Here is a 27034-nt window from a genome sequence, read left to right as displayed (position 1 = left end):
TTGGACAGGCTGAGCTAGTTTCCACTGGAGTTTAGAAAAGTGAGGGATGACTTCATTGAAGTGTAAAAGATTCTGACTGGTCTTGACAAGTTGGACAATGAAAGATGTTTACTCTTGTGGGTGAGTCCAGAACTGAGAAGCAGTATGGTAAAACTTAGGGGTTTCCCTTTTAGGTCAGATTTGGGGGAATTTTTTTTCTCAGAAATTATGGAACTTTGGAGCTCTCCACCTCAGAAGGTACTGAGGACAGGTCACTGAATATATTTACAAGAGGTTGGTAGGGGAATTAAAGGTTATGGGGGGAGGTAGATGGGTAAGGAGAACTTTTAACACAATGAGATCACACATGTTCTCATTGAAAGATACAGGAAACTAGAACGAACTGTATTTTTGCTCCAGTTCTGCCTGTTCACATGTAAATGCTATAAATTTGAACTAGTGTCATGCAGGCATGATGGACCAAGTGGCATTTTTCTGGGCAGTGGACTTTTTAATAATTCTATAATTCAGCCTTAAATCCAAAAATAAAAATTGACAGTTGACATCAAGCTGATCCATTGAGGCTGCCCCATATAACATGGTTTTGGAAAAGCTGAAAGTGGGAAGAAGAAAAGTAAATATTTGCAATTAGTTCAATTTAAAAGCAAACTAAACATTTGTAATATATTCCATGCTAATTTCCCTCCCCCTTCCTTCCCTCACCTCGGACAGCTCGCAACGAGCGAACGAACTGACCACGCGACACAGTCGACGGTTGGTGCCAGCGGGAGGCGCGCGGGCGGCGGTTGGTGCCAGCGGGCGGCGCGCGGGCGCGAGCACGCGGACGGGCGGCGTTTTGGGGGCCGCGGCGGGAACGCGCGCGGGCGGCGCGTGCACCGTCCACAGCATTTCCTTCCCTGTGAAGCCAAGCACCGCCGGCAGAGACGGGCGGGCGGCAACAGGAGGGTGGTCTGTGTCACTGATCCTGGAGTCTCTCGTTCTGTCCCTTAGCTGAAACTTCACCTTTCTCCCTCTCCCTCCCCCCCCCCCCCACCCACCTCTCCCCTCATTCCGGCGAGGGAAAACAAACCGACACTTGAAAACATGCCGGAGGTGATCTCTGTGCAAGAATTTATCCGCGAAACTCTGGAGGACCACAGCTCGCCGACAACCTCCTCCTTCACCACCAAAATGGCAAACTGCAGGAACACAGTGACTGCACTCGAGGAGGTAAAAGCTCCCCCTCAACCCCACCCCGGCTGACTGCTGCTCACTGATATTGTTTATCATTGTTATTTATGTGTCAGGCACGTCTAGCTGTCCAACTCTTCCCTGTCTCATTTCTCTCTGCTTTCCTGCATCTAAGATTTTTGAGTGACAAACTGTGGCTCGGAACACAGTCTGTGTTGTCCAGCTCCGCAAATTCTCATTATCCCGTTCAAACAGCCCCCCTTTTGATATTTGAATCATAAATACCTATGTTTTCCTTTTGATTCGCAATTTCACCCCTCCCCTGGATCTATTCCTTTTGTCTTCATCCAACCTCACAATCAAGATGGCAAACTCTAAGAACACATTTCTGCCTTGTGCCCCTGACATCTCATTTTAATCTTAACGCATATTTTGTATTCCCTCTTCGTTTGACAATTCTGTACCTCCTTTCCTAATTCTCTGCTCTACATCAGGACTCAAGTTGCCATTATTTTACGTTGTGTATTTTGTTCTCTGTGCAAGCTCTAGTGAACATTGCTGAAATCGTACTTTGAGCCCAGAATTTTCTTCACCTGTAGAAATTCACTGCATTAGCAGCAAACGGATCCCTAAATCTTACACGGATAAATGCGTAAAAATAACTGTTGGCAGGGCAAATTTACAAAGTTTCAAAATCAAATTGTGAATGTGGCTCTGTGAAGTACGGAGAGTACATATTATTTGGATTTTCCACTTTATAATAATTAATTATAGACAAATTAGAATAAATGATCATTTGTATTTGGAGAGTTGGCTTTAAAATACAAACTGTATTTGATATTGCTTTTCGTTCTATGTAAAGCATGGGAGAGATATTGAACAATCTTTAAAGTTGTACATTGCCACATTTTTGATTGTTCCATGAAGTGGGACTTTAAAGCTTTTAAACTGATGAGATCATGTTTGCAATCTTGGATTTGTTTAATGCTGAACTGAATGAAGTGATGAGTAAAATATGATTTCTGCAGGAAGGAAAATAATTATTTCTGTTTTTATAAAATAAATGATATTTCATGGTTGTGACTTTTTTTATCTAATAAATTTGAAGATGATTGCAACAACCCTGATTGGCAAAAGTTAAACAGGATATTGGGAAAGGGAACTTTGAGGAATTCCCTCTGGAAGACTTGGTAAACTAATAGTGGTTGGTTGAGTAATTTCCCAAATAGGTCTGTTGCAGATTGTGTAAAATTTAGTCGTAGGCAAAGGAAACTTTCTTTAGTATTTTTCCATCTGTCTATACTAAACCAAGCTAAACGCTTTCACAGCATACGCCAATCCTACCACAAGAATCAGTTGCTAAAGGTACATGAAAACACTCTCGTAATTTTCTGTTTTTCTTGTTCATTGAAGGAAAGTATTTGGCTTCTATTTATTATCTCTCCACAGCAGAATGTACGAGTTTGTCAATTCAGCATGCAGAGAAATATGATTATAAAAGTTGCAACTTATCACTCTATAGTCATTTTATTGTGTCAGAATAGTTCATTTTGTAATGTGCAAAAAACTACAACCTAACGGTTACCATTGGCAGTACAAAAACAGTGCCACAATTGAAACATGTTCCATTTTAAATTAGAAGTGTGTCTGCATGTGTGTTTATGAAAGATAATCTTGTCCAATTAAAAATGATGTTGTAATTTAAGTTACGTTGCCTTAGAATTAAACTCCACTTCAATGTTTGTTACTGGAATATCTTTACTAATTGTTGAAGTAAAACAAAAAGCTGTAAAGACCTGGAATAAGAACTAAAAGTAAAATGGTAGAATCATACAGGAGGGTCTCTCAGAATTTGTAAAATGAGCTAATTGTCATAGAGTCATAGAGATGTACAGCATGGAAATAGACCCTTTGGTCCAACCCGTCCATGCCGACCAGATATCCCAACCCAATCTAGTCCCACCTGCCAGCACCCGGCCCATATCCCTCCAAACCCTTCCTGTTCATATACCCATCCAAATGCCTCTTAAATTTTGCAAATGTACCAGCCTCCACCACTTCCTCTGGCAGCTCATTTCATACCTGTACCACCCTCTGTGTGAAAAAGTTGCCTCTTAGGTCTCTTTTATATTTTTCCCCTCTCACCCTAAACCTATGCTCTCTAGTTCTGGAGTCCCCGACCCCAGGGAAAAGACTTTGCCTATAGGATACACTTTTTTCTATATGTCCTCATAGGACATGGGCATTGTTAACTAGGCCAGCATTTATCTTCCTTCCCTAGTTTCCCTTGAGAAAGTGATAGTGACCTTTTATTCTTGAACTGCTGCAGTTCACATACTGTAGGTGGACCTACAATGTGTTTAGAAGGTAATTCCAGGATTTTGACTTGGCAACAGTGAAAGAATGGCAATATACTTCGAAGTCAGGATGGTGAGTGGCTTGGAAAGTAACTTGCACCCATTGTTCCCAAGTATCTGATGTCCTGTCTTTCTAGATGGTAGTGGTCAAAGGTATGGACGGAGCTCTCGAAGCATCTTTGGTTTACTATGTCATCCTCTTTCTCTTGTGTATCCCTATTCCCATGACTATATTTGAGGACTAGAAGCAGTCTAGATCGGTGAATATAAGTTTAGTGACTTTATTGTGGGATATTTTCCCCACCTTTTGGAAGACTTGTGCCCTCACAGGTGGGTTTAAATGATTCCATGACACTATTCCAAGAGTGGGTAAGTGCTTCTGATATGCTCAACAAGCTTTAATAAAACATTTTTTCGCAGGATATATGGTCATCCCATCATGCCTGGAAGCGTCTGTGAAGAGAAATCAGAGTTAATGTTTTGGGCCCAGTGACCCTTCTTCAGAACTGAAGAACAGTTTCTGGTTTTGTTTCTGATTTCCAGCATTGCAGTTCTTTGGTTCTTTCTTTTTACCATATGTCTTATTGGCTTTGTGGGACCTAGGTGTGAACAAGCTGACTACTATGATTACTTTCATTACAGCAAAGATTAAACTTCAAAACTATCTCTTGGATAACCCCTTGTCCTGAGGTTGTATACTTTTTTTTAACTTCCTCTATTACTTTCTCCTTTTGGCAGTGCAGAAATATATTTTGAAATATCTTGGCACTATAAAGAGTTGAATATGGGAGACTAAGATCTGTTGTATATTTAAAATTTCAAATGATTTACCTTAATTTGTTCATTACTTACAATACCTTACCACAAAGGGCTTTCCCTAACTAAGAACAGACTATCATTAGCATTAAAATACTCTGCACCCTGCTGTTTGCACCATTGAGATCTGACAAATGAAATTAATTACATTTCTTACACAAGCAATAGTGAGTTGCAGTGCTGATAGTATTTTGAAGTAATTCATTGATGCTGTGAGTCAAAAGCATAATTACTACCACAAATATCACAATGAGTAGAGGCCTATAAATATTGGATGCTTGGTGGTCACCTTCCAAGATTCTTCAGAGTCTGGAACAGTGCCTACAGATTGGAGGGTGGCTACTCAAAGAGGGAGGTTGAGAGAAAACAGGAAAGTATAGACCAGCAAGTATGATGTTGGTAGTGGGAAGATACTAGAGTCCATGATTAAGAATTTTATAGCAGAACAGTTAAAGAACAGTGTTAGATGTACTGAGCATGGATTTATGAAAGGGAAATCATGCTTGACAAATCTACTGGAATTCTTCAATGACATTACCAATAGAGTTGATCAGTGGAGCCAGTGTAATGTGCTTTATTTGGACTTATAGAAGGTTTTTGACAAGGTCCAACATAAGAGACTTGTGTATAAAACTAAAATGCTTGGGATTGGGGATAGTGTATTAAGATGGATAGAAAATTGGTTAGCAGACAGGAAATAAAGAATAGGAATAAATGGATCATCTTCTGAAAGGCAAGCAATGACTAATGGGGTGCCATGGGGATTGGTAGCAGGACCCCTGTTATTCGTAATGTAAATTATTTAGATGAGTGAACCACATGTAATATCTCAAAATTTGCAGATGACACAGAGCTGAGTGGAAGGTTGAGCTGTGAAGAGGATGCAGAGATGTTACAGTCTGATTTGGACAGGTGGAGTGAGTGGCAGATGCATGGTGGATGCAGTATAATGTGGCTAAACGTGAGGTTATCCACTTTGGTAGCAAAAGCAGGAAAGTGGATTATTATTTAAATAGCTGTAAATTGAGAGTGGGAAATGTTCAACGAGACTTGGCTGCGAGCATGTTTTGAGAAGATTTGTAGCTCAGGTTGAGGTTTTGCATGTAGGTTTGCTCGCTGAGCTTGAAGGTTCATTTCCAGCTGTTTCATCACCCTACTAGGTAACATCCACAGTAGGCCTCAGGTGAAGCACTGAAAATTCCTGCTTTCTAGTTATGTGTTTGTGTTTCTTTGGTGTTTGTTATTTCCTGTGGTGATGTCATTTCCTGTGCTTTTTCTCAGGGGGTGGTAGATGGGATCTAACTAGATGTGTTTGTTGATAGAGTTTCGGTTGGAATGCCATGCTTCTAGGAATTCTCATGAGTGACTTTGTTTGGCTTGTCCTAGGATGGATATATTGTCCCAGTTGAAGTGGTGTCCTTCCTTATCCATATGTAAGGATACTAGTGAGAGAGGGTCCTGTCTTTTTGTGGCTAGTTGGTGTTCATATATTCTCGTGGCTAGTTTTCTGCCTGTTTGTCTAATGTAGTGTTTGTTACAGTTTTTGCATGGTATTTTGTAAATGACATTAGTTTTGCTTGTTGTCTGCACAGGGTCTTTCAAGTTTATTAGCTGTTGTTTTAGTGTGTTAGTGGGTTTGTGGGCTACCATGATGCCAAGGGATCTGAGTAGTCTGGCAGTCATTTGAGATGTCTTTGATGTAGGGGAGAGGGATGAGGGTTTCTAGGTGTATTTTGTCTACTTGTTTGGGTTTGATGCTGAGAAATCGGCAGACTGTGTTCATAGGGTACCCTTTCTTTTTGAATACACGGTACAGGTGGTTTTCCTCTGCTTTGTGAACCTATAGCGTGTACTCAAAAAGAATGGGTACCCTATGAACACAGTCCGCTGATTTCTCTACAACAAACTCAAACAAGCAGATGAAACACATTCAGAAACCCTAGCCACTCTCCCTTACATCAAAGACATCTCGGAAATGACTGCCAGACTACTAAGATCCCTTGGCATCATGGTAGTCCACAAACCCACTAACACACTATACTGTGGGGAACCTTATCAAATGCCTGACTGAAATCTATATACGCCACATCCACGGCTTGACCTCTATCAGCTTGTCTCTTCACATCCTCAAAGAACTCAATAAGCTTTCATTAACAGGGGGATTGAGTTTAAGAGCTGTAAGGTTTTGCTGCAGCTGTACAAAACCCAAAGACCACACTTGGAATATTGTGTCCGGTTCTGGTCACCCTATGATAGGAAAGCTGCGGAGGCTTTGGAAAGGGTACAAAGTTGCCTGGACTGGAGGGTTTGTCTTATGAAGAGAGGTTGACTAAGTTCTGACTTTACTCTCTGGAGAGAAAGAGGAAGAGAGATGACCTGATCGAGGTGTACAAGGTAATATGAGGCATGGATAGAGCTGAAAGCCAGAGACTTTTCCCCAGGGCAGGATTGACTGCCGTGAAGGGTCATAGTTTTCAGGTGTTTGGCGGAAGATATAGAGGAGGCGTCAGAAGTAGGTTCATTACGCAGAGTTGTGAGTGTATTGAATGCATTGCCAGCGGTGGTGGAAGCAGAGTCATTAGGGACATTTGAGAGACTGCTGGACATGCACATGGACAGTAGTGAATTAAGGGGTGCTTAGGCTAGGTTATTTTGTTTTAGATTAGGATTAATACATGGCACAACATCATGGGCTGAAGGGCCTGTTCTGTGCTGTACTTTTCTATCTAAGGCTTGTGAGGCACGACCTGCCCCTCATAAAGTCATGGCGAAAGTGAGGACTGCAGATGCTGGAGATTAGAGTCAAGACTAGAGTGGTGCTGGAAATGCACAGCAGGTCAGGCAGCATCCGAGGAGCAGGAAAATCGATATTTCGGGCGGGAGCCCTTCATCAGACATGGCTTTACAAAGCCATGCGGGCTATTCTTAATCAAACTGCATTTTTTGAAATAGTTATAAATCCAGGCTCTCAGAATCCTTTCCAGTCCGTTGCAAACCACAGACGTAAGACTGACTGGTCTGTAATTCCCGGGGATTTCCCTATTCCTTTTCTTGAACAGAGGAACAATATTCGCCTCCCTCCAATCATCCGGTACTACTCCCGTGGAGAGTGAGGATGCAAAGATCATTGCCAGAGGTGCAGCTATCTCATTTCTTGCTTCCCATAGTAACATTGGATATATTTGGTCAGGCCCTGAGGACTTATCTATCTTGATGCTTCCCGGAATTTCCAGCACATCCACTTTTTTAATATCAATCTGTTCAAGCTTATGTTTGCAGTGTTCTCACTATCAACAAGGTCCCTCTCTCTTGTGAATACTGAAGCGAAAAACTCATTTTGGGCCTCTTCAGACTCCAGGCACAAGTTCCCTCCACTATCCCTGTTCGGCTCCACCCTCTTTCTAATCATTTTCTTATTCCTCATGTAAATGTAGAATACGTTTGGGTTTTCCCTAATCCTTCCTGCCAAGGCTTTTTTTGTGCACTCTCCTAGCTCTCAGTCCATTTTTGAGTTCCTTTCTAGCTACTCTGTAATTCTCCAAAGATATGCTTGATCGGGCAGAGGGCGTGGGGTGGCCCTGTTGGTGAGGAATGATATTCAGTCCCTTGCAAGGGGGGGGGCATAGAATCAGGAGATGTAGAGTCAGTATGGATAGAGCTGAGAAATTCTGTGTAGAAAGACTCTAATGGGAGTTATCTACAGGCCCCCAAACAGTAGCCTTCATGTAGGGTGTAAGTTGAATAAAGAATTGAAATTGGCCTGTTGCGAAGCTATTACTACAGTTGTTATAGGGGATTTCAACAAGCAGGTAGACTGGGAGAATCAGGAAGGTACTGGACCCCAAGAAAGGGAGTCTGTGGAGTGCCTCCGAGATGGATTCTTAGAACAGCTTGTACTGGAGCCTACCAGGGAGAAGGCAATTCTGGATCCAGTATTGTGCAACGAACCAGATTTGATCAGGGACCTCGAAGTAAAATAGCCATTAGGAGGTAGTGAACATAATACGATAAGTTTTAATCTGAACTTTGAGAGGGAGAAGGGAGAATCAGAAGTGTCAGTATTGCAGTTGAACAATGGAGCTATGTGGGAGGAACTGGCTAAAGTTCAATGGTTCAATACCCTAACAGGGATGGCAGTGGAAGAACAATGGCAGGTATTTATGGATATAATGCAGAAGGTGCAGGATCAGTTCATTCCAAAGAGGATGAAAGAGCCTAAGGGGAGGCGGGGGCGGCTGTGGCTGACGAGGGAAGTTAAGGACTGTATAAAGATAAAAGAGAAGTATAACATAGCAAGGATAAGCGGGCAGCCGGAGGACTGGGAAACATTTAAAGAGCAACAGAGGATAACTAAAAAGGCAATATGTGGAGAAAAAATGAGGTACAAAGGCAAACTAGCCAAAAATATAAAGGAGGATAGAAAAAGCTTTTTTAGGTATGTGAAAAGAAAAAAATTGGTTAAGACTGAAATTGGGCCCTTGAAGATAGAAATGGGTGAATATATTATGGGGAACAAGGATGTAGCAGAAGAGTTGAGTAGGTACTTTGGATCTGTCTTGACTGGAGAAGGCACAAGCAATCTCCCAAATGTAATAGTGGCTGAATGTAATGGGTGAACTGAAGGGAATTTATTTTAGGCAGGAAATGGTGTTGGATAGACTGTTAGGTCTGAAGGCTGATAAGTCCCTGGGACCTGATGGTCTGCATCCTAGGGTACTTAAGGAGGTAACTCTGGAAACCATAGACACATTGGTAATCATTTTCCATGTTCTATAGATTCAGGATCAATTCCTGTGGATTGGAGGTGGCTAATGTTGTCCCACTTTTCAAGAAGGGAGGGAGAGAAAAAACAGGGAATTATAGACTGGTTAGCTTGACATCATTGGTGGGACAAAATGCTGGAGTCAATTATAAAAGTTGAAATTATGACTCATTTGGGTGGCAGTAATAGGATAGGTCAGAGTCAGCATGGATTTACAAAGGGGAAATCATGCTTGCCTTATCTTCTGGAATTTTTTGAGTCTGTAACTATGAAGATAGACAAAGGAGAACCAGTAGATGTAGTGTATTTGGACTTTCCGAAAGCCTTGGATAAAATCCCACATAGGAGATTAGTGAGCAAAATTAGGGCACATGGTTTTGAGGCAAAATACTGACTTGGATTGAAAATTGGCTGGCTGACAGATGGAGGTCATGCCTAACAAATTTGTTAGAATTTTCAAACAATATGATCAAGTATGTGGATGAGGGAAGTTCAGTTGATGTAATTTATATGGATTTTAGCAAAGCTTTGACAAAGTCCCACATGGGAAACTGATTGAGAAGGTTAAAGCACTTGGAATTGAGGGAAATTGATGAGATGAACCAGAAACTGGCTTAGTAATAGGGTAGTGCTAGAAGGCTGTTTCAGTGACTGGATGAGAGAGTATCTAATGAATGGCAAGACACTGGGTGGCTTAGAGGCACAGAGGGATCTTGGGATAATCATTCACAGATCCTTGAAGTCAGCAGAGCACGTGACCAATGGGCTGAGAAGTGTCAGATGCAGTTTAATTCAGATACATGCGAGGTGCAGCATTTTGGGAAAGCAAATCTTAGCAGGCTTATGAACTTAATGGTAAGGTCTAAGGGAGTGTTGTTGAACAAAGAAACCTTGGAGTACAGGTTCATAGCTCCTTGAAAGTGGAGTCACAGGTAGATAGGATGGTGAGGAAAGCATTTGGTATGCTTTATTTTATTGGTCGGAATATTGAGTACAGGAGTTGGGAGATCATATTGCGGCTGTACAGGACATTGGTTAGGCCACTGTTGGGATATTGCGTACAATTCTGGTCTTGTTCCTATCTGAAAGATGTTGTGAAACTTGAAAGGGTTCAGAAGATTTACAAGGATGTTGCCAGGGTTGGAGGATTTGAGCTATAGGCAAAGGTTGAACAGGCTGGGGCTGTTTTCCCTGGAGCGTTTACCACAAGGATCAGGACTAGGAGTCTTTTTGTTTGTAATATGCAATGTTAACCAAGTTTGCAGATGACACTAAGTTTGACAGGAAGGTTAATAGTGAAGAAGATGGTTGTAGGTTACAGGAAGATATAGATGGGTTTGTCAGATAGGCAGATCACATCACTATGACTCTATGACAGGAAGCAAAGAGAAGTGATAAACTGGTCTCTTTTGGAATGGCAGGCGGTGACCAGTAGGATACAACAGGGTTCGGTGGTGGGAATGCAGCTGTTTACAATATATATTAATGATGTAGACGAAGGCATTAAAAGTAATATTAGCAAATTTACTGATGATAAAGCTGGGTGGCAGGGTGAAAGTGAGGAAGAAGTTATGAGAATGCAGAGTGACTTGGACAGGCTGGGTGAGTGGACGGATGCATGTCAGATGCAGTTTACTGTGGATAAATGTGTGGTATCCACTTCGGTGGCAAGAACAGGAAGGCAGATTACGATCTAATTGGAGTCACGTTAGGTAAAGGGAAGGACAACGAGATCTAGGTGCTCTTGTACATCAGTCAATGACAGCAAGCATTCAGGTACAGCAGGCAGTGAAGAAAGCTAATGGCATACTGGCCTTCATAACAAGAGGAATTGAATATAGGAGCAAAGAGGTCCTTTTGCAGCTGTACAGGGCCCTGGTGAGACCACACCTGGGGTATTGGTGTGCAGTTATGGTCTCCAAATATGAGGAAGGACATTCTGGCTATTGAGGGAGTGCAGAATAGGTTCACAAGCTCAATTCCTGGAATGGCAGGACTATCGTATGTTGAAAGATTAGAGTGACTGGGCTTGTATGCACTAGAGTTTAGAAGGATGAGAGGGGATCTGATTGAGGTGTATAAGATTATTAAAGGATTGGACACTCTGGAGGCAGGAAACATGTTTCCACTGATGGGTGAGTCCAGAACCAGAGGACACAGCTTAAAAATACGGGGTAGACCATTTAGGACAGAGATGAGGAGAAACTTCTTCACCCAGAGAGTGTTGGGTGTATGGAATGCTCTGCCCCAGAAGGCTGTGGAGGCCAAGTCTCTGGATACTTTTAAGAAAGAGATGGATAGAACTCTTAAAGATAGTGGAATCGAGGGTTATGGGAATAAGGCAGGAACACGATACTGATTGTGGATGATCAGCCATGATCATAATGAATGGTGCTGCTGGCTTGAAGGGCCGAATGGTCTACTCCTGCACCTATTGTCCATTGTCTATCTTTGCTTCCTCAACCTTGAGTAAGTTTCCTTCTTCCTCTTGATGAGAAGTTCCTCTTCTCTTGTCATCCAAGGCTCCTTCACCTTACCATTTCTTGCCTGTTGGGTCAAAGTTATCCAACACTCGCAACAACTGCTCCTTAAACAAACTCCACATTTCTGTTGTACGTTTCCTGTAGAACAATTGTTCCCAATTTATACTTCACAGCTCCTGTCTAACAGCAGTATAATTTCCCCTCCCCCAGTTAAATACCTTCCCACACTGTCTGTTCCTATCCCTCTCCATGGCAGTAGTAAAGGTGAGGCAGTTGTGGTCACTGTCACTGAAATGCTGTCCCACCAAGAGATCTGATATCTGGCCTGGTTTGTTGCCTAGCACCAAATCCAATATGGCTTCCCCCTAGTCAGCCTATCTACATATTGAGTCAGGAATCCCTCCTGGACACACATGACAAAATCGGCTCCATCCAGACTTGCTGCACTAAGGAGATTCCAATCAATATTGGGAAAGTTGAAGTCGCCCATAACAGCAACTCTGTTAGATCGATACCTTTCCAAGATCTGTTGTCCAATCTGTTTTTCCATCTCTCTGCTGCTGTTGGGGTGTCCATAGAGAAAACCCAGCGTGTAGTTTGTGGCTTTTGTGAGACATTTCTTTGTCGAAATCAATGATTAAAAATGAAATTTATCTTTCAGTTTGTTAATTCATGTTTAATTTACATTTGTTTAGATATGTGTTAAAGTAAAAGTTACAAAAAGTGAAGTCTTATTGGTAATTTCCTGTCTGTGGGTCAATTTGTAAATTTGGTTGTTTTGGATTGTGGTTTCCCCATAAGGATCATAACAATTTTTACGACATGGCAATGAACCTTTCTGACAATTAAACCAAACACCCAGAAAAGCTCATCTCACCTCATAATCTGTTAAACTATGAGTGACCGAGAACTCCCAAATTGTATTATTTAAATTTTTTAAAAAAATTTTCTTTGAATCTAAAAGTGAATGTTTTACAACAACTATTTAAAACTCTTAAGTATCCTTTCTCTTAAATGCTTGTTATCTGCCTCCCACTCTATCACATGATACTGTCCCCATAAAATTACATCAACTTGAGTTTAAAACCATAAGCAGCTGTCTCTTATGGTGTCTTTCTTTCAGCTAAAGATCTCATTGTGTCATCTTCGATCTTTTGTTGCAAAGGTGTTTCATGTGAAAATGTACCTTTTAATAAGGAGTGTTTTGTTGGCAGTTACTCTGGCATTGGTAGTTGGTTGCTCTCTCTGTTAAAATGTCTACTTCTTTATACTGCAAACATTAGATCATCTCTTTGGTTTGAGATTGGCAAAAACAATAAATTCAGATTGTTTGGGTTTTAGTATTCTGGGGCAGAATGTAAACTGATTTGGTTAAATTTGAACTGTTTTGAAAACAGCATCCAAAACTCATGTCTTTGTTTCATAGCTAAATGTGACATATTTTCAATTTTCTGGTGCACTCTGAGACTGCTAGTCAGTCACATGACTGGTGCCTGCAAGCTGTCAGTGCAAGACAGCTTTCACTTTCTCTTAAAGGTACAGTACATGCCTTCAACTTCATAGCATTAGTACTTTTGTGCATTCAGTAGTTGTCATGACTCACTGAAGTAGTGCACTGGAAATTAAGCTCGGGTAATCCCAGATACATCACAAAAGTTAAGGAATAACCATAAGAAATAGGAGTGGAGGTAAGGCCATTTGGCCCATTGAGTCCACTCCGCCATTCAATCATGGCTGATCGGCATTTCAACGCCACTTAACCGTACTCTCCTCTTTTCCCTTAATTCCTTGCGAGATTAAGAATGTTAACATAACACACAATGTTCCTCAATTTAGCCAGCTTTCAGACCTAGCTTCATAGAAAACACTGATCACTGAACATGAACTACTATTTATTGTCAGTGATTAGATTCTAACTGCAGGTAACAGTTATAACCCATTGCATATAACATCATAAATAACACACACACAAACAAACCCCAACAACTGGGCAGCGGTTTAGTGATTTCTGTTCAGAACATTGTTTTTCAGTTGTCTTTCTTTGGATGCTTCCACTGGTTTGCAAGAGATACAAAATGGCTGGTTAGCTTATAAAATATCTCCAACTTATCAATTGAAAAATCACAGCTTGCAATTACAGCTGAAGAAAAATTGAAATTATTTTCCTTGGCTTTAAATGTGTTTTGACTGCAGGAATTGGAAAGAACACTCCTGTACCAGTGTAGATCAAAACTCTTCTCTGTATCATGTTCTTAGTCCTAAGCTGTTCAATTACCTGACAACCAATCATGTTGTTTTTGGCAAGGAAAATGCTCTTGTCATTGGTAGCTGGTTACTAGTCCATGGACCAATCAATATCTTATTGCCAAACAGAGCTTTATTTGAATGTAGAACACCTCAGTCCCAGATTTTCTGTAATCATTCCAATTACTGCTTGTTTAATCAGCTACTGTTAGGTCGCTTGCTTTCAACTCGGGTGCTGGGACTAGATTAGGTTGGGACATCTGGCCGGCATGGACGAGTTGGACTGAAGGATCTGTTTCCATGTTGTACATCTCTGTGACTCTATGACTTTATGAATCATGCAGCCATCCTTTCAAAACAATGGTTAAAACATAATAATAAAGAGATAATGGTGTTTACACAGTACATTTTTTAAACTTAACCCTGTTGTGATAATGCAGCAGGTACTGATATGTTTGGCATTAGCAACCTTCAAAATAAACTAAGTTAGTATGAAGTATATTCCACAATATGTTTGAAAAAGTAGCATTTGAATGATGTCTGACATACAACGGGCTGATCAAGCCAGTCGGTACAGGGGGAGTTGCTTTGTTTGATCACTTATTATTGACCTGCTTGTCTGTGGAACAGTGTTGATTATCATTGCAGTAGTGATGCAAGTAAAGGGCAGAAGTGCAGTTCAGGTTTTGTCATTCAAATGTGCAGATTAAGAAAGTTGGAACTTGCATTTCTGTAGCATCTTCACAACCACAAGTCATCACAGGACATCAAAAGGCATATCAGAAGCAATTAGATTTAGGTTTTATTGTCATAAATACAGGGAAACATGAGTACAGTGAAAGACATACAAAGCTGCCATTTCCAATGCCATCATGGTACAAAGATATCTAGGTACAAAATCTTCAGTATAAATAAGAAAAATAAAGAAATAAAGTTAAAAGTCCAACAATACAGCCCTTCTAAAGTTGAGAAAGAGAGAAAAAAAGAGCAGATGGAGCAAGTGAGTCTGCGCTGGTCTGCAGCTCAGGTCATTGAAATTATGCTACTGTTGAAATGTCGGTAAGGCAAAAACCAATTTATGAATTGCAAAGTGCCGTGAACAGTAATTAAATAAATGACCAGCATAACGATTTTTAGCTGTTGGATGAGTGGTAGAAATCAACAAGACACCAGGAGGTAGGATCTTGGACTCAAACAGCACAGAAACACTTCCTTTAGTTCTGAAGAAGAGTCACTGGATCTAAAACATTAACTTTGATTTCTCTCCACAGTGCTACCAGACCTGATGAGCTTTTCCAACAAGTTCTGATTTTGTTTTTGTTTCTGATTTACAACATCTGCAGTTCTTTTGGTTTTTTTTGAGGAGAGGTTCCTTGCTCCTCTTCAAATGGTCTCATGGAATCTTTTGCATCCACCTGAGCCTCAGTTCAACAGCTGAACTGAAAGATGGCACCTGCAATTTGCAACACTTACTCAATAATATTGAAGTGTCAATCGAAAATACATAATGAAATATTTGGTGTGAGGTTCTGATTCAGATTAGTACAAAATTTCCCAGGCCCTATGGATATGGTGTTGGAGTTAGGGGTGCAGAAGGTTCCTGGAAACTATGGTTCAGTTATGTCTGGATGGCTTTCTGCTACAATCCCCACCACCAAGGAGGTTTCCCGGGAGTAGACTGGAGCTTAGTTGATCCATGAAGGCTAGTTACCAATTTTTCCAATTAAGGCCCCAATTAGGCATCACCTTGTCCTGACACTGATATTCTACTGACATTGAAGCTTTATGGTGCAGAGTCTATTCACTCAGTCAATGCTGCCTTCCAGCAAGAAACCAAGGGCACAAGGCCTCAGATGAAAGATTGCAGCCCCCGCTGTTCAGCCTGATGGCACTCCAACCCTTTAGATTTGGTTAATTAACATCTTGTAGGCAGTAGCTATGTTAAGTTGCCCTCTTGTTCATCGCCTATCCAGACAATGCCCACGTCTCCCACTGGGACTGTTAGCCTGACGTTGCTGTGAGCCTATCATCATGGGAGCCTATCTGAGAGCAGTGATTGTAGAGGCAGTGGGCAGGTTGAGAACATGGGGAGGCTCAGGCCACTCATACACCCCTCCCGTGAGTTCCATTCAACTCCCAGGAACATGTAACCTTAGGATAGCAACATTGAAGTTGATACCATAAAATTCATGGCAATGTATATAATTTATCTGAGATACACAGAAAGAAGAATGCTGAAATTAGAAATTGGTTTTCAAGTACAATGCTGAGCATATCTGCCAGTCAACCCATTTGCTGTCTTATGCTACACTGGTGGCATCAATGCTGCATCAAATCACTGATCCATTACCAAAAGGAAAATATGAAAATTACAGTTGCGGGGAATGCAAGAATGAGTTTGCATTTTACCCTTATCCAATATTTGAAGAGGAGAGGGGAATATTAGAGTCATAGAGTCAGAGAAGTGTACAGCACAGAAACAGATCCTTCAGTCTAACCCGTCCATGCCAACCACATATCCTAAATTAATGTAGTCTCATTTACCAGGATTTTGCCCATATCTCTCTAAATACTTCCTATTCATATACCCATCCAGATGCCTTTTAAATGTTAGAATTGTACCAGCCTGTACCGTTCCTCTCTGTTAATTCCATACCTGAACCACCTGCGTGAAAAAGTTTCTCTTGGGTCCCTTTTAAATCTTTTCATTGTCACCTTAAACCTTTGGCCTCTAGTTTTGGAGACCCCCACGCCAGGGAAAAGACCTTGTCTATTTACCCTGTCCATGTCCGTCATGATTTTATAAACTTCTATGAGGTCACCCCTCAGTGCCCGACGCTGCAGAGAAAATAGCCCCAGCCAATTTAGCTCAAGCCCTCCAACTCCAACTCCAACAACATTCTTATAAATATTTATTTAACCCTTTCAAGTTTCACAGCATCTTTTCTATAGCAGGGAGACCAGAATTGCACACAATATTGCAAAAGTGGTCTACCTAACCAATGTCCTGTATAGCCGCAACATGACCTCCCAACTCCTATACTCTGTGCACTGACCAATAAAGGAAAGCATTCAAAATGCCTTTTTCATTACCCTATCTACCTGTGACTTCTCTTTCAAGGAATTCTTCTGATGTCCTTGTTAATATCTCTCCCTCGACCAACATCATGAAAGTAAATTATGTGCTCATGTATTTGTAAACCATAAATTGCTGTCAAGAGTGGGGTGCTGGAAAAGCACAGCAGGTCAGGCAGCATCCGGGGAGCAGGGGAATTGACATTTCAGGCAAGAACCCTTTATCAGGATATAAATTGGCTGCCATTGTTCATGAAATTACAATAGTGATTTCACTTCAAATGTACTTAACTCACAGCAAAGTATATACAGTATTGAGTTGTCCCAAGATTATGAAAGGGTGCTATTTAAACACAAGGTTTTTCTTGCTTTTGATATGTTAATCAAAATCTGTTTTTACATCCAGTTAATTTCTGGTTTGTTTCTGGTCACGTCCCTATAAAATAGGGCTTAATTTTCTCATTTTTGGCTAAGGGTTTTTTTAATAGGGTTTTGTGGAGGTTGTTCCATCACTGCTTACAGTGACTACTCCCATGCTGTCTTCTGCTCCTCACATCAGTAATTGTACCTCTCTTATGCTCTTCTCATGTAATAACGTGGCTGGAGAGATAAAATTCCCATTGCCTCTGGTCTAGGCAGAAGCACCATATTTAAAACCCGGCTGTATTCTATCTCAGATGCTGCAAGGGAAGCTGGCACCTACCTATCCAGAGAGGGATCTCAAAGCCATGGTCAATGAGTAGTAAATAGGATGGTTGTCCTGTACTTTGTGAACCACCAAAGGCAGTTAAGAAACCAAATGCAGCCAGCCTGGACACAGATAGCTGCCTCCATTAATGATGTCCCCAGTGTCAAATGGAATGCACAGCAGTACAGGAAAAAGGTCAGTGAACTTCTGTGCCCTGCAAGGTTAAGTGCCATCATCTTATGTCTGTGATCTCACAATCGTTCTCACTCTGCTAATGCACACAAACCTCACCAACACATGAGCTACCAACTTGACCTTTGCATGCAACACCTTCACTCAATAGCTGTCACCCACCTCATCTTCCTCAACTACTTAAACCTTCCTGCACTCCAAGTGCAAAATGAATGAGTACTAAGGAATGAGACTTAGAGCTATAAAATGAGTCCTGTATAAATACATGAGGTAGCCATATATCCCTCTGGAAAGCAATCTAGCAGGAGCATGCAAGTCAAAACTGTCCCTGAGCTTCAAAGTGAAGTCCTAAAAGGCTGAAGTGGATCCTAGGTTGGTAGCTATCATAATGGGGTGAGGGTTTTTGTTTGCTGATGCCAACTTTGGTAGATGAAGGAAAACAATTGGTAAGCTGTCTGGATTTGGCACTATATGGCTTCTCAGGACAGAGGGGGAGGATTGCAAGCTGCATCAAAATGAAGTAAGGTTAGCTATTAATGAGATGCAAAAATATTAGAAATAAGGTAGCTGTGCTTATAGCAAGATTCAGAAATTAAAGGAAAATTGGAATTTGTTTTTCTTGATATCAAGAATCAGATTGTTCCATATTTTCCCAACTTCCTTGCCACTTAAGGGCTGGGAAATGTTTGCCCATAGTTTCCTCCTAAACCTGAAAGCGACATGTTCCTGTTTTCTTTCCAAAAATCCAATATTGAACGTGTTCTGATTCCATCTGTTGTCAAATTGATCCATACAACACACAATGCTGTGTTCTGCATCTTTGCAGTATATACATTGCTGATCTTGAATACAATGTGTCATGTCTCAGAACCAACCTTTGAGCAAGAAAAAAATGAGAGCTGCAATTTTTTTTAAAGGACCTTGCATTATCTTTGTGTTATTGAGATGAGGGCAATATTCTTAATGGCAATGCTTCCTGCCACCTGCAACTACTTCAGAAACAAGCATGCACACTTTTCCAAACACTGTATATCATCACATGTATTTTACAAGTGACATCATGTTCAAAAGCACTATTGCATATGTGTAGTTTATGCTGCAATTTTGAAATGGTGGGGAGAGAGGATGCTGAATGGCAGAGGGAAATCGCTTGGAGCAAGGAGGGAAGATGGCCCAGACACAGTGGATCAACGACAACAAGGAGGGTCCAGGAGCCAGAGTAGGGAGGGATGGAGTGGCAAGGTGGGCCTATGAGCCAGGAGAGAGGCTGACAAGGAGGGCCCAAACACAGGAGCCCCTCTGTCTCCCTTCTTTTGCAATTCCCCTGGCTCTCTCCCTTTGACGCTCACTCTGCTTCGCTCCTGGCTCCTGATGCAGCCACCTCTGCTCTGTGTTCTGCTCTCCCCTCTCCCCAACTTCCCAGGTTCTGATCACCCCTTGCCAACTAAAAAATAGTAACTGATAACTTTGTCACTGCTGTTTGTGGGACTTTTCTGTAAGAACATTTATTGTTGTTTCTCTACGTTTCAGCAGTTGACTACACTTCTAAAGGCTCTGAAATTTTTTTTTTGACCATCCGGGCTAGTAAAAAACACTTTATAAAAGCAATTGTTTAAAAATATATGTAATCAATTCGACTCTATGTTGAAATAAATAAAGAACTAATAATAATTTGCATTTACATTGTAGTTTTAACATGAATTCCAAAAATTTCCAAAGAGATTCACAGAGGTACAATTTGTAAAAAAAAAGTTTGGTCAAATAAATTACTTTGAAGAAGTTGTCTTAAGAGTTGAGTAGGCAGAGGAGTTTGGACAGGGAATGACAGACTGTAGGATTAAGGTGATTTTGCAAAACAGCTTCAATCTGTTGACAGGGTATTCCTGATGAAGGGCTTTTGCCTGAAACATTGATTTCGAAGCTCCTTGGATGCTGCCTGAACTGCTGTGCTCTTCCAGCACCACTAATCCAGAACCTAGAACTTCCAGTCATCTTGTCGTTTCAATTCTGCACCTTGTTCCATTTGGACCTCTTCATTCTCAGCTTCCTGTACTGTTCCAATGAACCCACTAGAAGCTCAAAGAACAGCATTTCACCTATCAACAGCAATTTTTCTATTCAAATTGAGTATAATGGTTTCAGACTATAACCTCTGCCTTTTTTGTTTGCTTTTTATTTGCTAGTTTTTAATTTATTCACTTGCTTTTTTCTTCCTTTGTCTTTTGCATAACTGTTGCTCATTCTGCTTTCATACATCTTCCAGGCAATTCTGTACTTGCCCAATTACCACTCCCTTTAGCCTTCCAACTCTTTTGTCATTTATTCTCTCCTGCTCTCCACCCTTTCACAGATGTAAGTTTGTTCAAATTCCCATCCACTCTTCTTTCACATGCTTAAAGCCTATCACATTTCTAACTTTTCCCAGCTCTAATAAAAGGTCATTGACTGAAACATTGAGCTGGATTTTAATCAAAGGAGCAGGTCATAGTCATACAGCACAGAAACACACCCTTTGGGCTAACCAGTCCATGCCGAACATAATCCCAAACTAAACTAGTTCCACCTGCTTGCTCTGGCGCATGTCCCTCCAAGCCTTTTCTATTCATGTACTTAGGTAAAAACAATGACTGCAGATATTGGAAACCAGAGTCGAGATTAGAGTGGTGCTGGAAAAGCACAGCAGCTCAGGCAGTATCCAAGGAGCAGTAAAATCGACATTTCGGGCAAAAGCCCTATCCTGATGAAGGGCTTTTGCCCGAAACGTCAATTTTACTGCTCCTCGGATGCTGCCTGAACTGCTGTGCTTTTCCAGCACCACTTTATTCATGTACTTATTCAAATGTCTTTTAAACGTAGTAATTGTACCCACATCCACCACTTCCTTAGGAAGTTCATTCTACATGCAAACCACCCTCTGTGTAAAAAAGATTTGCCTCTTTTTTTTTTAAAGTTTTCTCCTCGCCTTAAAATTATGCCACCCTAGTCTTGAAATCACCCATCCTAGGGAAAAGACAATACCATTAACTCTACCTATACCCCTCATTATTTTATAAACTTCTATAAGGTTGCCACTCAACCTTCCACACTCCAGTGAAAAAGGTCCCAGCCTATCTAACCTTTCTTCATATTTCAAGCCTTCCATATTCGGCAACATCCTGATAAATCTCTTCAGCATAATAATATCCTTCCATAACTGTGCAACCAGAACTGGACAGAGTATTCTAGAAGAGGCCTCACCAATGTCCTGAACAGCTTCAACATGACTTTTCAACTCTTATTCTCAAAGGTCTAAGCAATTATTGGAAGTTAGGAATTTTCAGAACTCCGTGGTCCCATTGAGAATCTGGACATGGGCTAGAAACATGCCGGCTCCCTCTGAAGTTGGAAGGATGACCGTGCCAGCAGGTTAGAATGCAAAGCTCTGTTTATTGGGACATTGGACCAGTTATATTCATAGTTGATAGGCTTTGAGCCCTCACCATCATCCACATGCTGTCTCTGTGCCCCCTCCTGTCTTCTCATAAGTCCCTCATATCTCTCATGCTCCTTCCATGTACCATGTTTCTTACATTCCAGCCTGTCCACATGCCCACTAACCAATATGTACTAGTATACAACCATGCATCATATATTAACATTGGCAAGTCTTGAAATGTTTTTTAAAAAGATAATGTTCCTTAGATGACATTGACAGTTTTGGCAGTCAAACTGAAAGTCCCATTTAGGAAACTTCTAACCCAGTGCAAATTAATATTCAGACATAGAGAAACAATTTCAAACAAGGTTAGTGTTATTCCAAGGTAATAAAACAACAAAGCTCATAGTTCCCTCCAAGTTATGTAAATAATTCCTCACTGAATGCACCAGTCAGACTTGAAGCTCAGCCGAGCCTTGATTTTCAAGGTGTCTGGCAAATGTGTCAACAGGGGCAGGCTGAACTCATGAGCAGACTTTTTATATAGAATCCCCACAGTGTGGAAACAGGTCATTAGGCCCAACAAGTCCACACCAACTGTCTGAAGCACATTCCACCGACACCCACCCCCCCTGTCCCTGTAACCCTGCATTTCCCATGGCTAATGCACCTAACCTACACAGCAGGAGTGTTGAGAGCAAGGACTGGGGGCTGCTGGGAAGGTAAATTTCCCTCTAAAAGGACTTATCTCAAGAGTAAGCACTTCCATTTTCAGCAGCAGCGGGAGTGATGAGAGCGGGGGGCTGCCAGGAAGATAAATTTCTCTCTGAAAGGACTTACCTTGAGAACCAGCAGCTTCCATTTTGCAGCAGCAGTGGGAGCGATAAGAGTGAGGAGTGAGTGGGAGCAGTCGAATTGTGCTCTGGGAAAGTGAGTGAACTGATGCCTTTGGGCAGTGGCTGAACCCAAGACACTACACGTGTAGTGTCTCCCACCTGCTCTCCTCCTCTAACCAAAACAAAAGACTTTGTGGTGTGTTTTCTATTTTTTTAATTGTGTGATTGGTAAAAAATTTTCTTTTTTTCTTTTTTCATTAATCTATTATTTGATATTATAGTTGGACTAAATTAAGTTTAAGATAGAAAATGGCAGGAGATCTCAGACCCATGTTATGCTCCTGTTGCTCAATGTGGGAGCTCAGGGACATGGCTGATGCCCCTGACTCCTTCGCAAGGAGGAAGTGTGTCCAGTTGTAGCTCTTGTTCGACCACATGAAAATAGACAATAGACGATAGATGCAGGAGTAGGCCATTCAGCCCTTCGAGCTGGCACCACCATTATGATCATGGCTGATCATCCACAATCTGTATCCTGTTCCTGCCTTATCCCTATAACCCTCGATTCCACTGTTTTAAAGAGCTCTATCCATCTCTTTCTTGAAAGCATCCAGAGACTTAGCCTCCACTGCCTTCTGGGACAGAGCACTCCATATATCCACCACTCTCTGGGTGAAGACGTTTCTCCTCAACTCTGTTCTAAATGACCTACCCCTTATTTTTAAGCTGTGTCCTCTGATTCTGGATTCACCCATCAGCGGAAACATGCCTCCTACCTCCATAGTGTCCAATCCTTTAATAATCTTATACGTGTCAATCAGATCCCCTCTCATCCTTCTAAACTCAAGTGTATACAAGCCCAGTCGCTCCAATCTTTCAACATATGATAGTCCCGCCATTCCAGGAATTGAGCTCGTGAACCTATTCTGCACTCCCACAATAGCCAGAATGTCCTTCCTCAAATTGGAGACCAAAACTGCACACAATACCCCCTGGTGCAGTCTCACCAGGGCCCTGTATAGCTGCAGGAGGACCTCTTTCCTCCTATATGCAATCCCACTTGTTATGAAGGCAGCATGCCATTAGCTTTCTTCACTGCCCACTGTACGACTCTGGAGCTGTGGATGGATTCACTTTGGAGCATCTATGATGCTCAGTAGATAGTGGATAGCACGTTTAGTGAATTGGTGACATTGCAGATTAGGATTGCTGAGGGAGAAAGGGAATGGGTGACCAAAATGTGGAGAAAGAGCAGGAAGGCAGTGCAGGTGTCCCCTGCAATCATCTCCCTCCAAAACAGGTATACCATCTTGGATACTTTTCGGGGAGATGGCTCACCAGGGGAAGGCAGCAGTAGCCAGGTTCATGGCACTATGGCTGGCTCTGCTGTACAGTACGGTGGTAAGAAGAGTGGAAGGGCTGTAGTCATAGGGCATTCAATTGTAAGGGGAGTAGGTAGGTGGTTCCTTGGTCGAAAGCGAAACTCATGAATGGTATGTCACCTCCTCGGCTGCAGAACATTCTGAAGGGAGAGGGTAACAGCCAGATGTTCTGATGCATATAGGCACCAATGATTTAGGCAAAAAAACAGAATGAGGTCCGACAAGCTGAATTTAGGGAGTTAGGAGCCAAGTTTAAAAAGTAGGACATCAGAGACAGTGATCTCAGGATTGCTACCAGTGCCATGTGCTAGTCAGAGTAAAAATGAAAGAATAGGCAGGATGAATCCATGGCTTGAGAGTTGGTGCATGAGGTAGGGGTTCAGATGTTTGGGATATTGGGACTGGTTCTGGGGGAGAAGGGTCTATTACAAATTAGATGGTCTATACCTGGGCTGGACTGGAACCAATGTCTTCGGGGTGCTTTTGCTAACGTTGTTGGGAAGGGTTTAAACTAATGTGGAAGGGGTGGGGTGGGAACCAAATGAAGTTAGTGGATAGCAAGGAGGTAGTAACTAAAGCCTGTAAGGAACTAGATAATGAAGTCAGCGTGACTAAGGGGAAGTGTAAGCCGGGAGCAGATAGAGTCATAGAGATGTACAGCATGGAAACAGACCCTTCGGTCCAACCCGTCCATGCCGACCAGATATCCCAACCCAATCTAGTCCCACCTGCCAGCATCCGGCCCATATCCCTCCAAACCCTTCCTATTCATATACCATCCAAATGCCTCTTAAATGTTGCAATTGTACCAGCCTCTACGACATCCTCTGGCAGCTCATTCCATACATGTACCACCCTCTGCGTGAAAAAGTTGCCCCTTTGGTCTCTTTTACATCCTTCCCCTCTCACCCTAAATCTATGCCCTCTAGTTCTGGATTCCCCGACCCCAAGGAAAAGACTTTGTCTATTTCTCCTATCTATGCCCCTCATAATTTTGTAAACCTCTATAAGGTCACCCCTCAGCCTGTGACGCTCCAGGGAAAACAGCCCCAGGTGTTCAGCCTCTCCCTGTAGCTCAGCTCCTCCAACCCTGGCAACATCCTTGTAAATCTTTTCTGAACCCTTTCAAGTTTCACAACATCTTTCCGATAGGAAGGAGACCAGAATTGCATGCAATATTCCAACAGTGGTCTAATCAATGTCCTGTACAGCCGCAACATGACCTCCCAACTCCTGTACCCAATACTCTGACCAATAAAGGAAAACATACCAAACACCTTCTTCACTATCCTATCTACCTGCGACTCCACTTTCAAGGAGCTATGAACCTGCTCTCCAAGGTCTCTTTGTTCAGCAACACTCCCTAGGACCTTACCATTAAGTGTACAAGTCCTGCTAAGATTTGCTTTCCCAATAAGCAGGACCTCGCATTTATTTGAATTAAACTCTATCTGCTACTTCTCAGCCCATTGGCCGATCTGGTCAAGGTCCTGTTGTAATCTGAGGTAACTGTCTTCACTACACCTCTAATTTTAGTGTCATCTGCAAACTTACTAACTGTACCTCTTATGCTTGCATCCAAATCATTTATGTAAATGACAAAAAGGAGAGGACCCAGCACCAATCCTTGTGGCACTCCACTGGTCAAGGCCTCCATAGGAAACCTTGTCGAACGCCTTACTGAAGTCCATATAGATCACATCTACTGCTCTGCCCTCATCTATCTTCTTTGTTACTTCCTCAAAAAACTCAATCAAGTTTGTGAGACATCATTTCCCACGCACAAAGCCATGTTGACTATCCTGAATCAGTCCTTGCCTTTCCAAATATATGTACATCCTGTCCCTCAGGATTCCCTCCAACAACTTGCCCACCTCCAAGGTCAGGCTCTCTAGTCTATAGTTCCCTGGCTTCTCTTTACCGCCCTTTTTAACCACCATGTTTGCTAACCTCCAGTCTTCCAGCACCTCACCTGTGACTATCGATGATACAAATATCTCAACAAGAGGCCCAGCAATCACTTCTCTAGCTTCCCATAGAGTTCTCAGCTACACCGGATCAGGTCCTGGGGATTTATCCACTTTTAACAGTTTCAAGACATCCAGCACTTTCTCCTCCGTAATCTGGGCATTTTGCAAGATGTCACCATCTATTTCCCTACAGTCTACATCTTCCATATCCTTTTCCGCAGTAAATACTGATACAAAATATTCATTTAGTATCTCCCACATTTTCTGTGGCGCCACACAAAGGACGCCTTGCTGATCTTTGAGGGGCCCTATTCTCTCCCTAGTTACCCTTTTGTCCTTAATATATTTGTAAAACCCCTTTGGATTCTCCTTAATTCTATTTGCCAAAGCTATCTCATGTCCCCGTTTTGCTCTCCTGATTTCCCTCTTAAGTATACTCCTACTGCCTTTATACTCTTGCTTCCTTCTTTTTCTTAACCACACCCTCAATTTCTTTCGTCATCCAACATTCCCTATACCTGCCAGCCTTCACTTTCGCCCTGACAGGAATATACTTTCTCTGGATTCTTGTTATCTCATATCTGAAGGCTTCCCATTTTCTAGCCGTCCCTTTACCTGCGAACATCTGCCTCCATTCAGCTTTCGAAAGTTCTTGCCTAATCCCGTCAAAATTGGCCTTTCTCCAATTTTGGACTTCAACTTTTAGATCTGGTCTATCCTTTTCCATCACTATCTTAAAACTAATAGAATTATGGTCGCTGGCTCCAAAGTGCTCCCCCACTGACACCTCAGTCACCTGCCCTGCCTTATTTCCCAAGAATAGGTCAAGTTTTGCACCTTCTCTAGTAAGTACATCCACATACTGAATCAGAAAATTGTCTTGTATGCACTTAAGAAATTCTTCTCCATCTAAATCTTTAACACAATGATGATGAACACAAAGGGACAGATGGGCTGAGGTGCCCTTGTTTTAATGCGAGAAGTGTACTAGATAAGGCAGATGACTGTAGGACTTGGATTAGTATCTTGGATTATGATGTTATTGCTACTACAGAGACTTGTTTGAGGGAAGGCCTTGATTGGCAGGCTAAAGCTATCCCAGGATATAGATGCTTCAGGTAGGATAGAGAGGGAGGTAAAAGGGGTGGAGGAGTTGCATTACTGATCTGAGAGGATATCACAACTGTGCTGAAGGAGGGCACAATGGAGGACTTGAGCAGTGAGGCAATATGAGCAGAGTGCAGAAATAGGAATGGTGCGGTAACAATTTTGGGGCTGTACCACAGGTCTCCCAACAACAAGCATTAAATAGAGGTGCAAATATGTAATCAGATTACGGAAAGATGGAGGAGCAACAAGGTAGTGGTGATACGTGATTTTAATTTTCCCAACATTGACTGGGATTCACCTAGTGTTAGGTGGAGCAGAATTTGTAAGGAGCATCCAGGAGAGATTTCGAAAGCAATATGTAAATAGTCCAACTCAGGAAGGGGCCATACTGGACCTGGTGTTGGGGAATTAACCCGGCCAGGTGGTTGAAGTTTCAGTCAGAGACTATTTTGGGAATAGCGATCACAATACCATAAGTTTTAGAATACTCATGGACAAAGATGAGTGGCCTGAAAGGAAGAGTGCTAAATTAGG

At 42.0% G+C, this 27034-nt stretch overlaps 1 protein-coding gene across 3 annotated transcripts in view; it reads left to right on the top strand.

Moving 5' to 3' along the window:
• The first annotated feature begins 908 nt into the window (after window positions 1-908).
• Window positions 909-27034, top strand: part of unm_sa1614 (un-named sa1614) — a 259429-nt gene continuing 233303 nt past the window's right edge. For 2 of the 3 annotated variants that reach the window (XM_072556198.1, XM_072556197.1), the window contains exon 1: window positions 909-1209. In XM_072556198.1, the coding sequence (XP_072412299.1) occupies window positions 1084-1209 (126 nt within the window). In that variant the 5' untranslated portion in view covers window positions 909-1083. The remainder of the gene's footprint in view (window positions 1210-27034) is intronic. The other variant, XM_072556200.1, reaches the window with a different exon arrangement.

The sequence above is a fragment of the Chiloscyllium punctatum genome, chromosome 37 (genome assembly GCF_047496795.1).
Source record: "Chiloscyllium punctatum isolate Juve2018m chromosome 37, sChiPun1.3, whole genome shotgun sequence".
NCBI lineage: Eukaryota > Metazoa > Chordata > Chondrichthyes > Orectolobiformes > Hemiscylliidae > Chiloscyllium > Chiloscyllium punctatum.
Note: the sequence above shows the minus strand (reverse complement) of the source record. Positions and strands in the feature narration are given on the sequence as shown.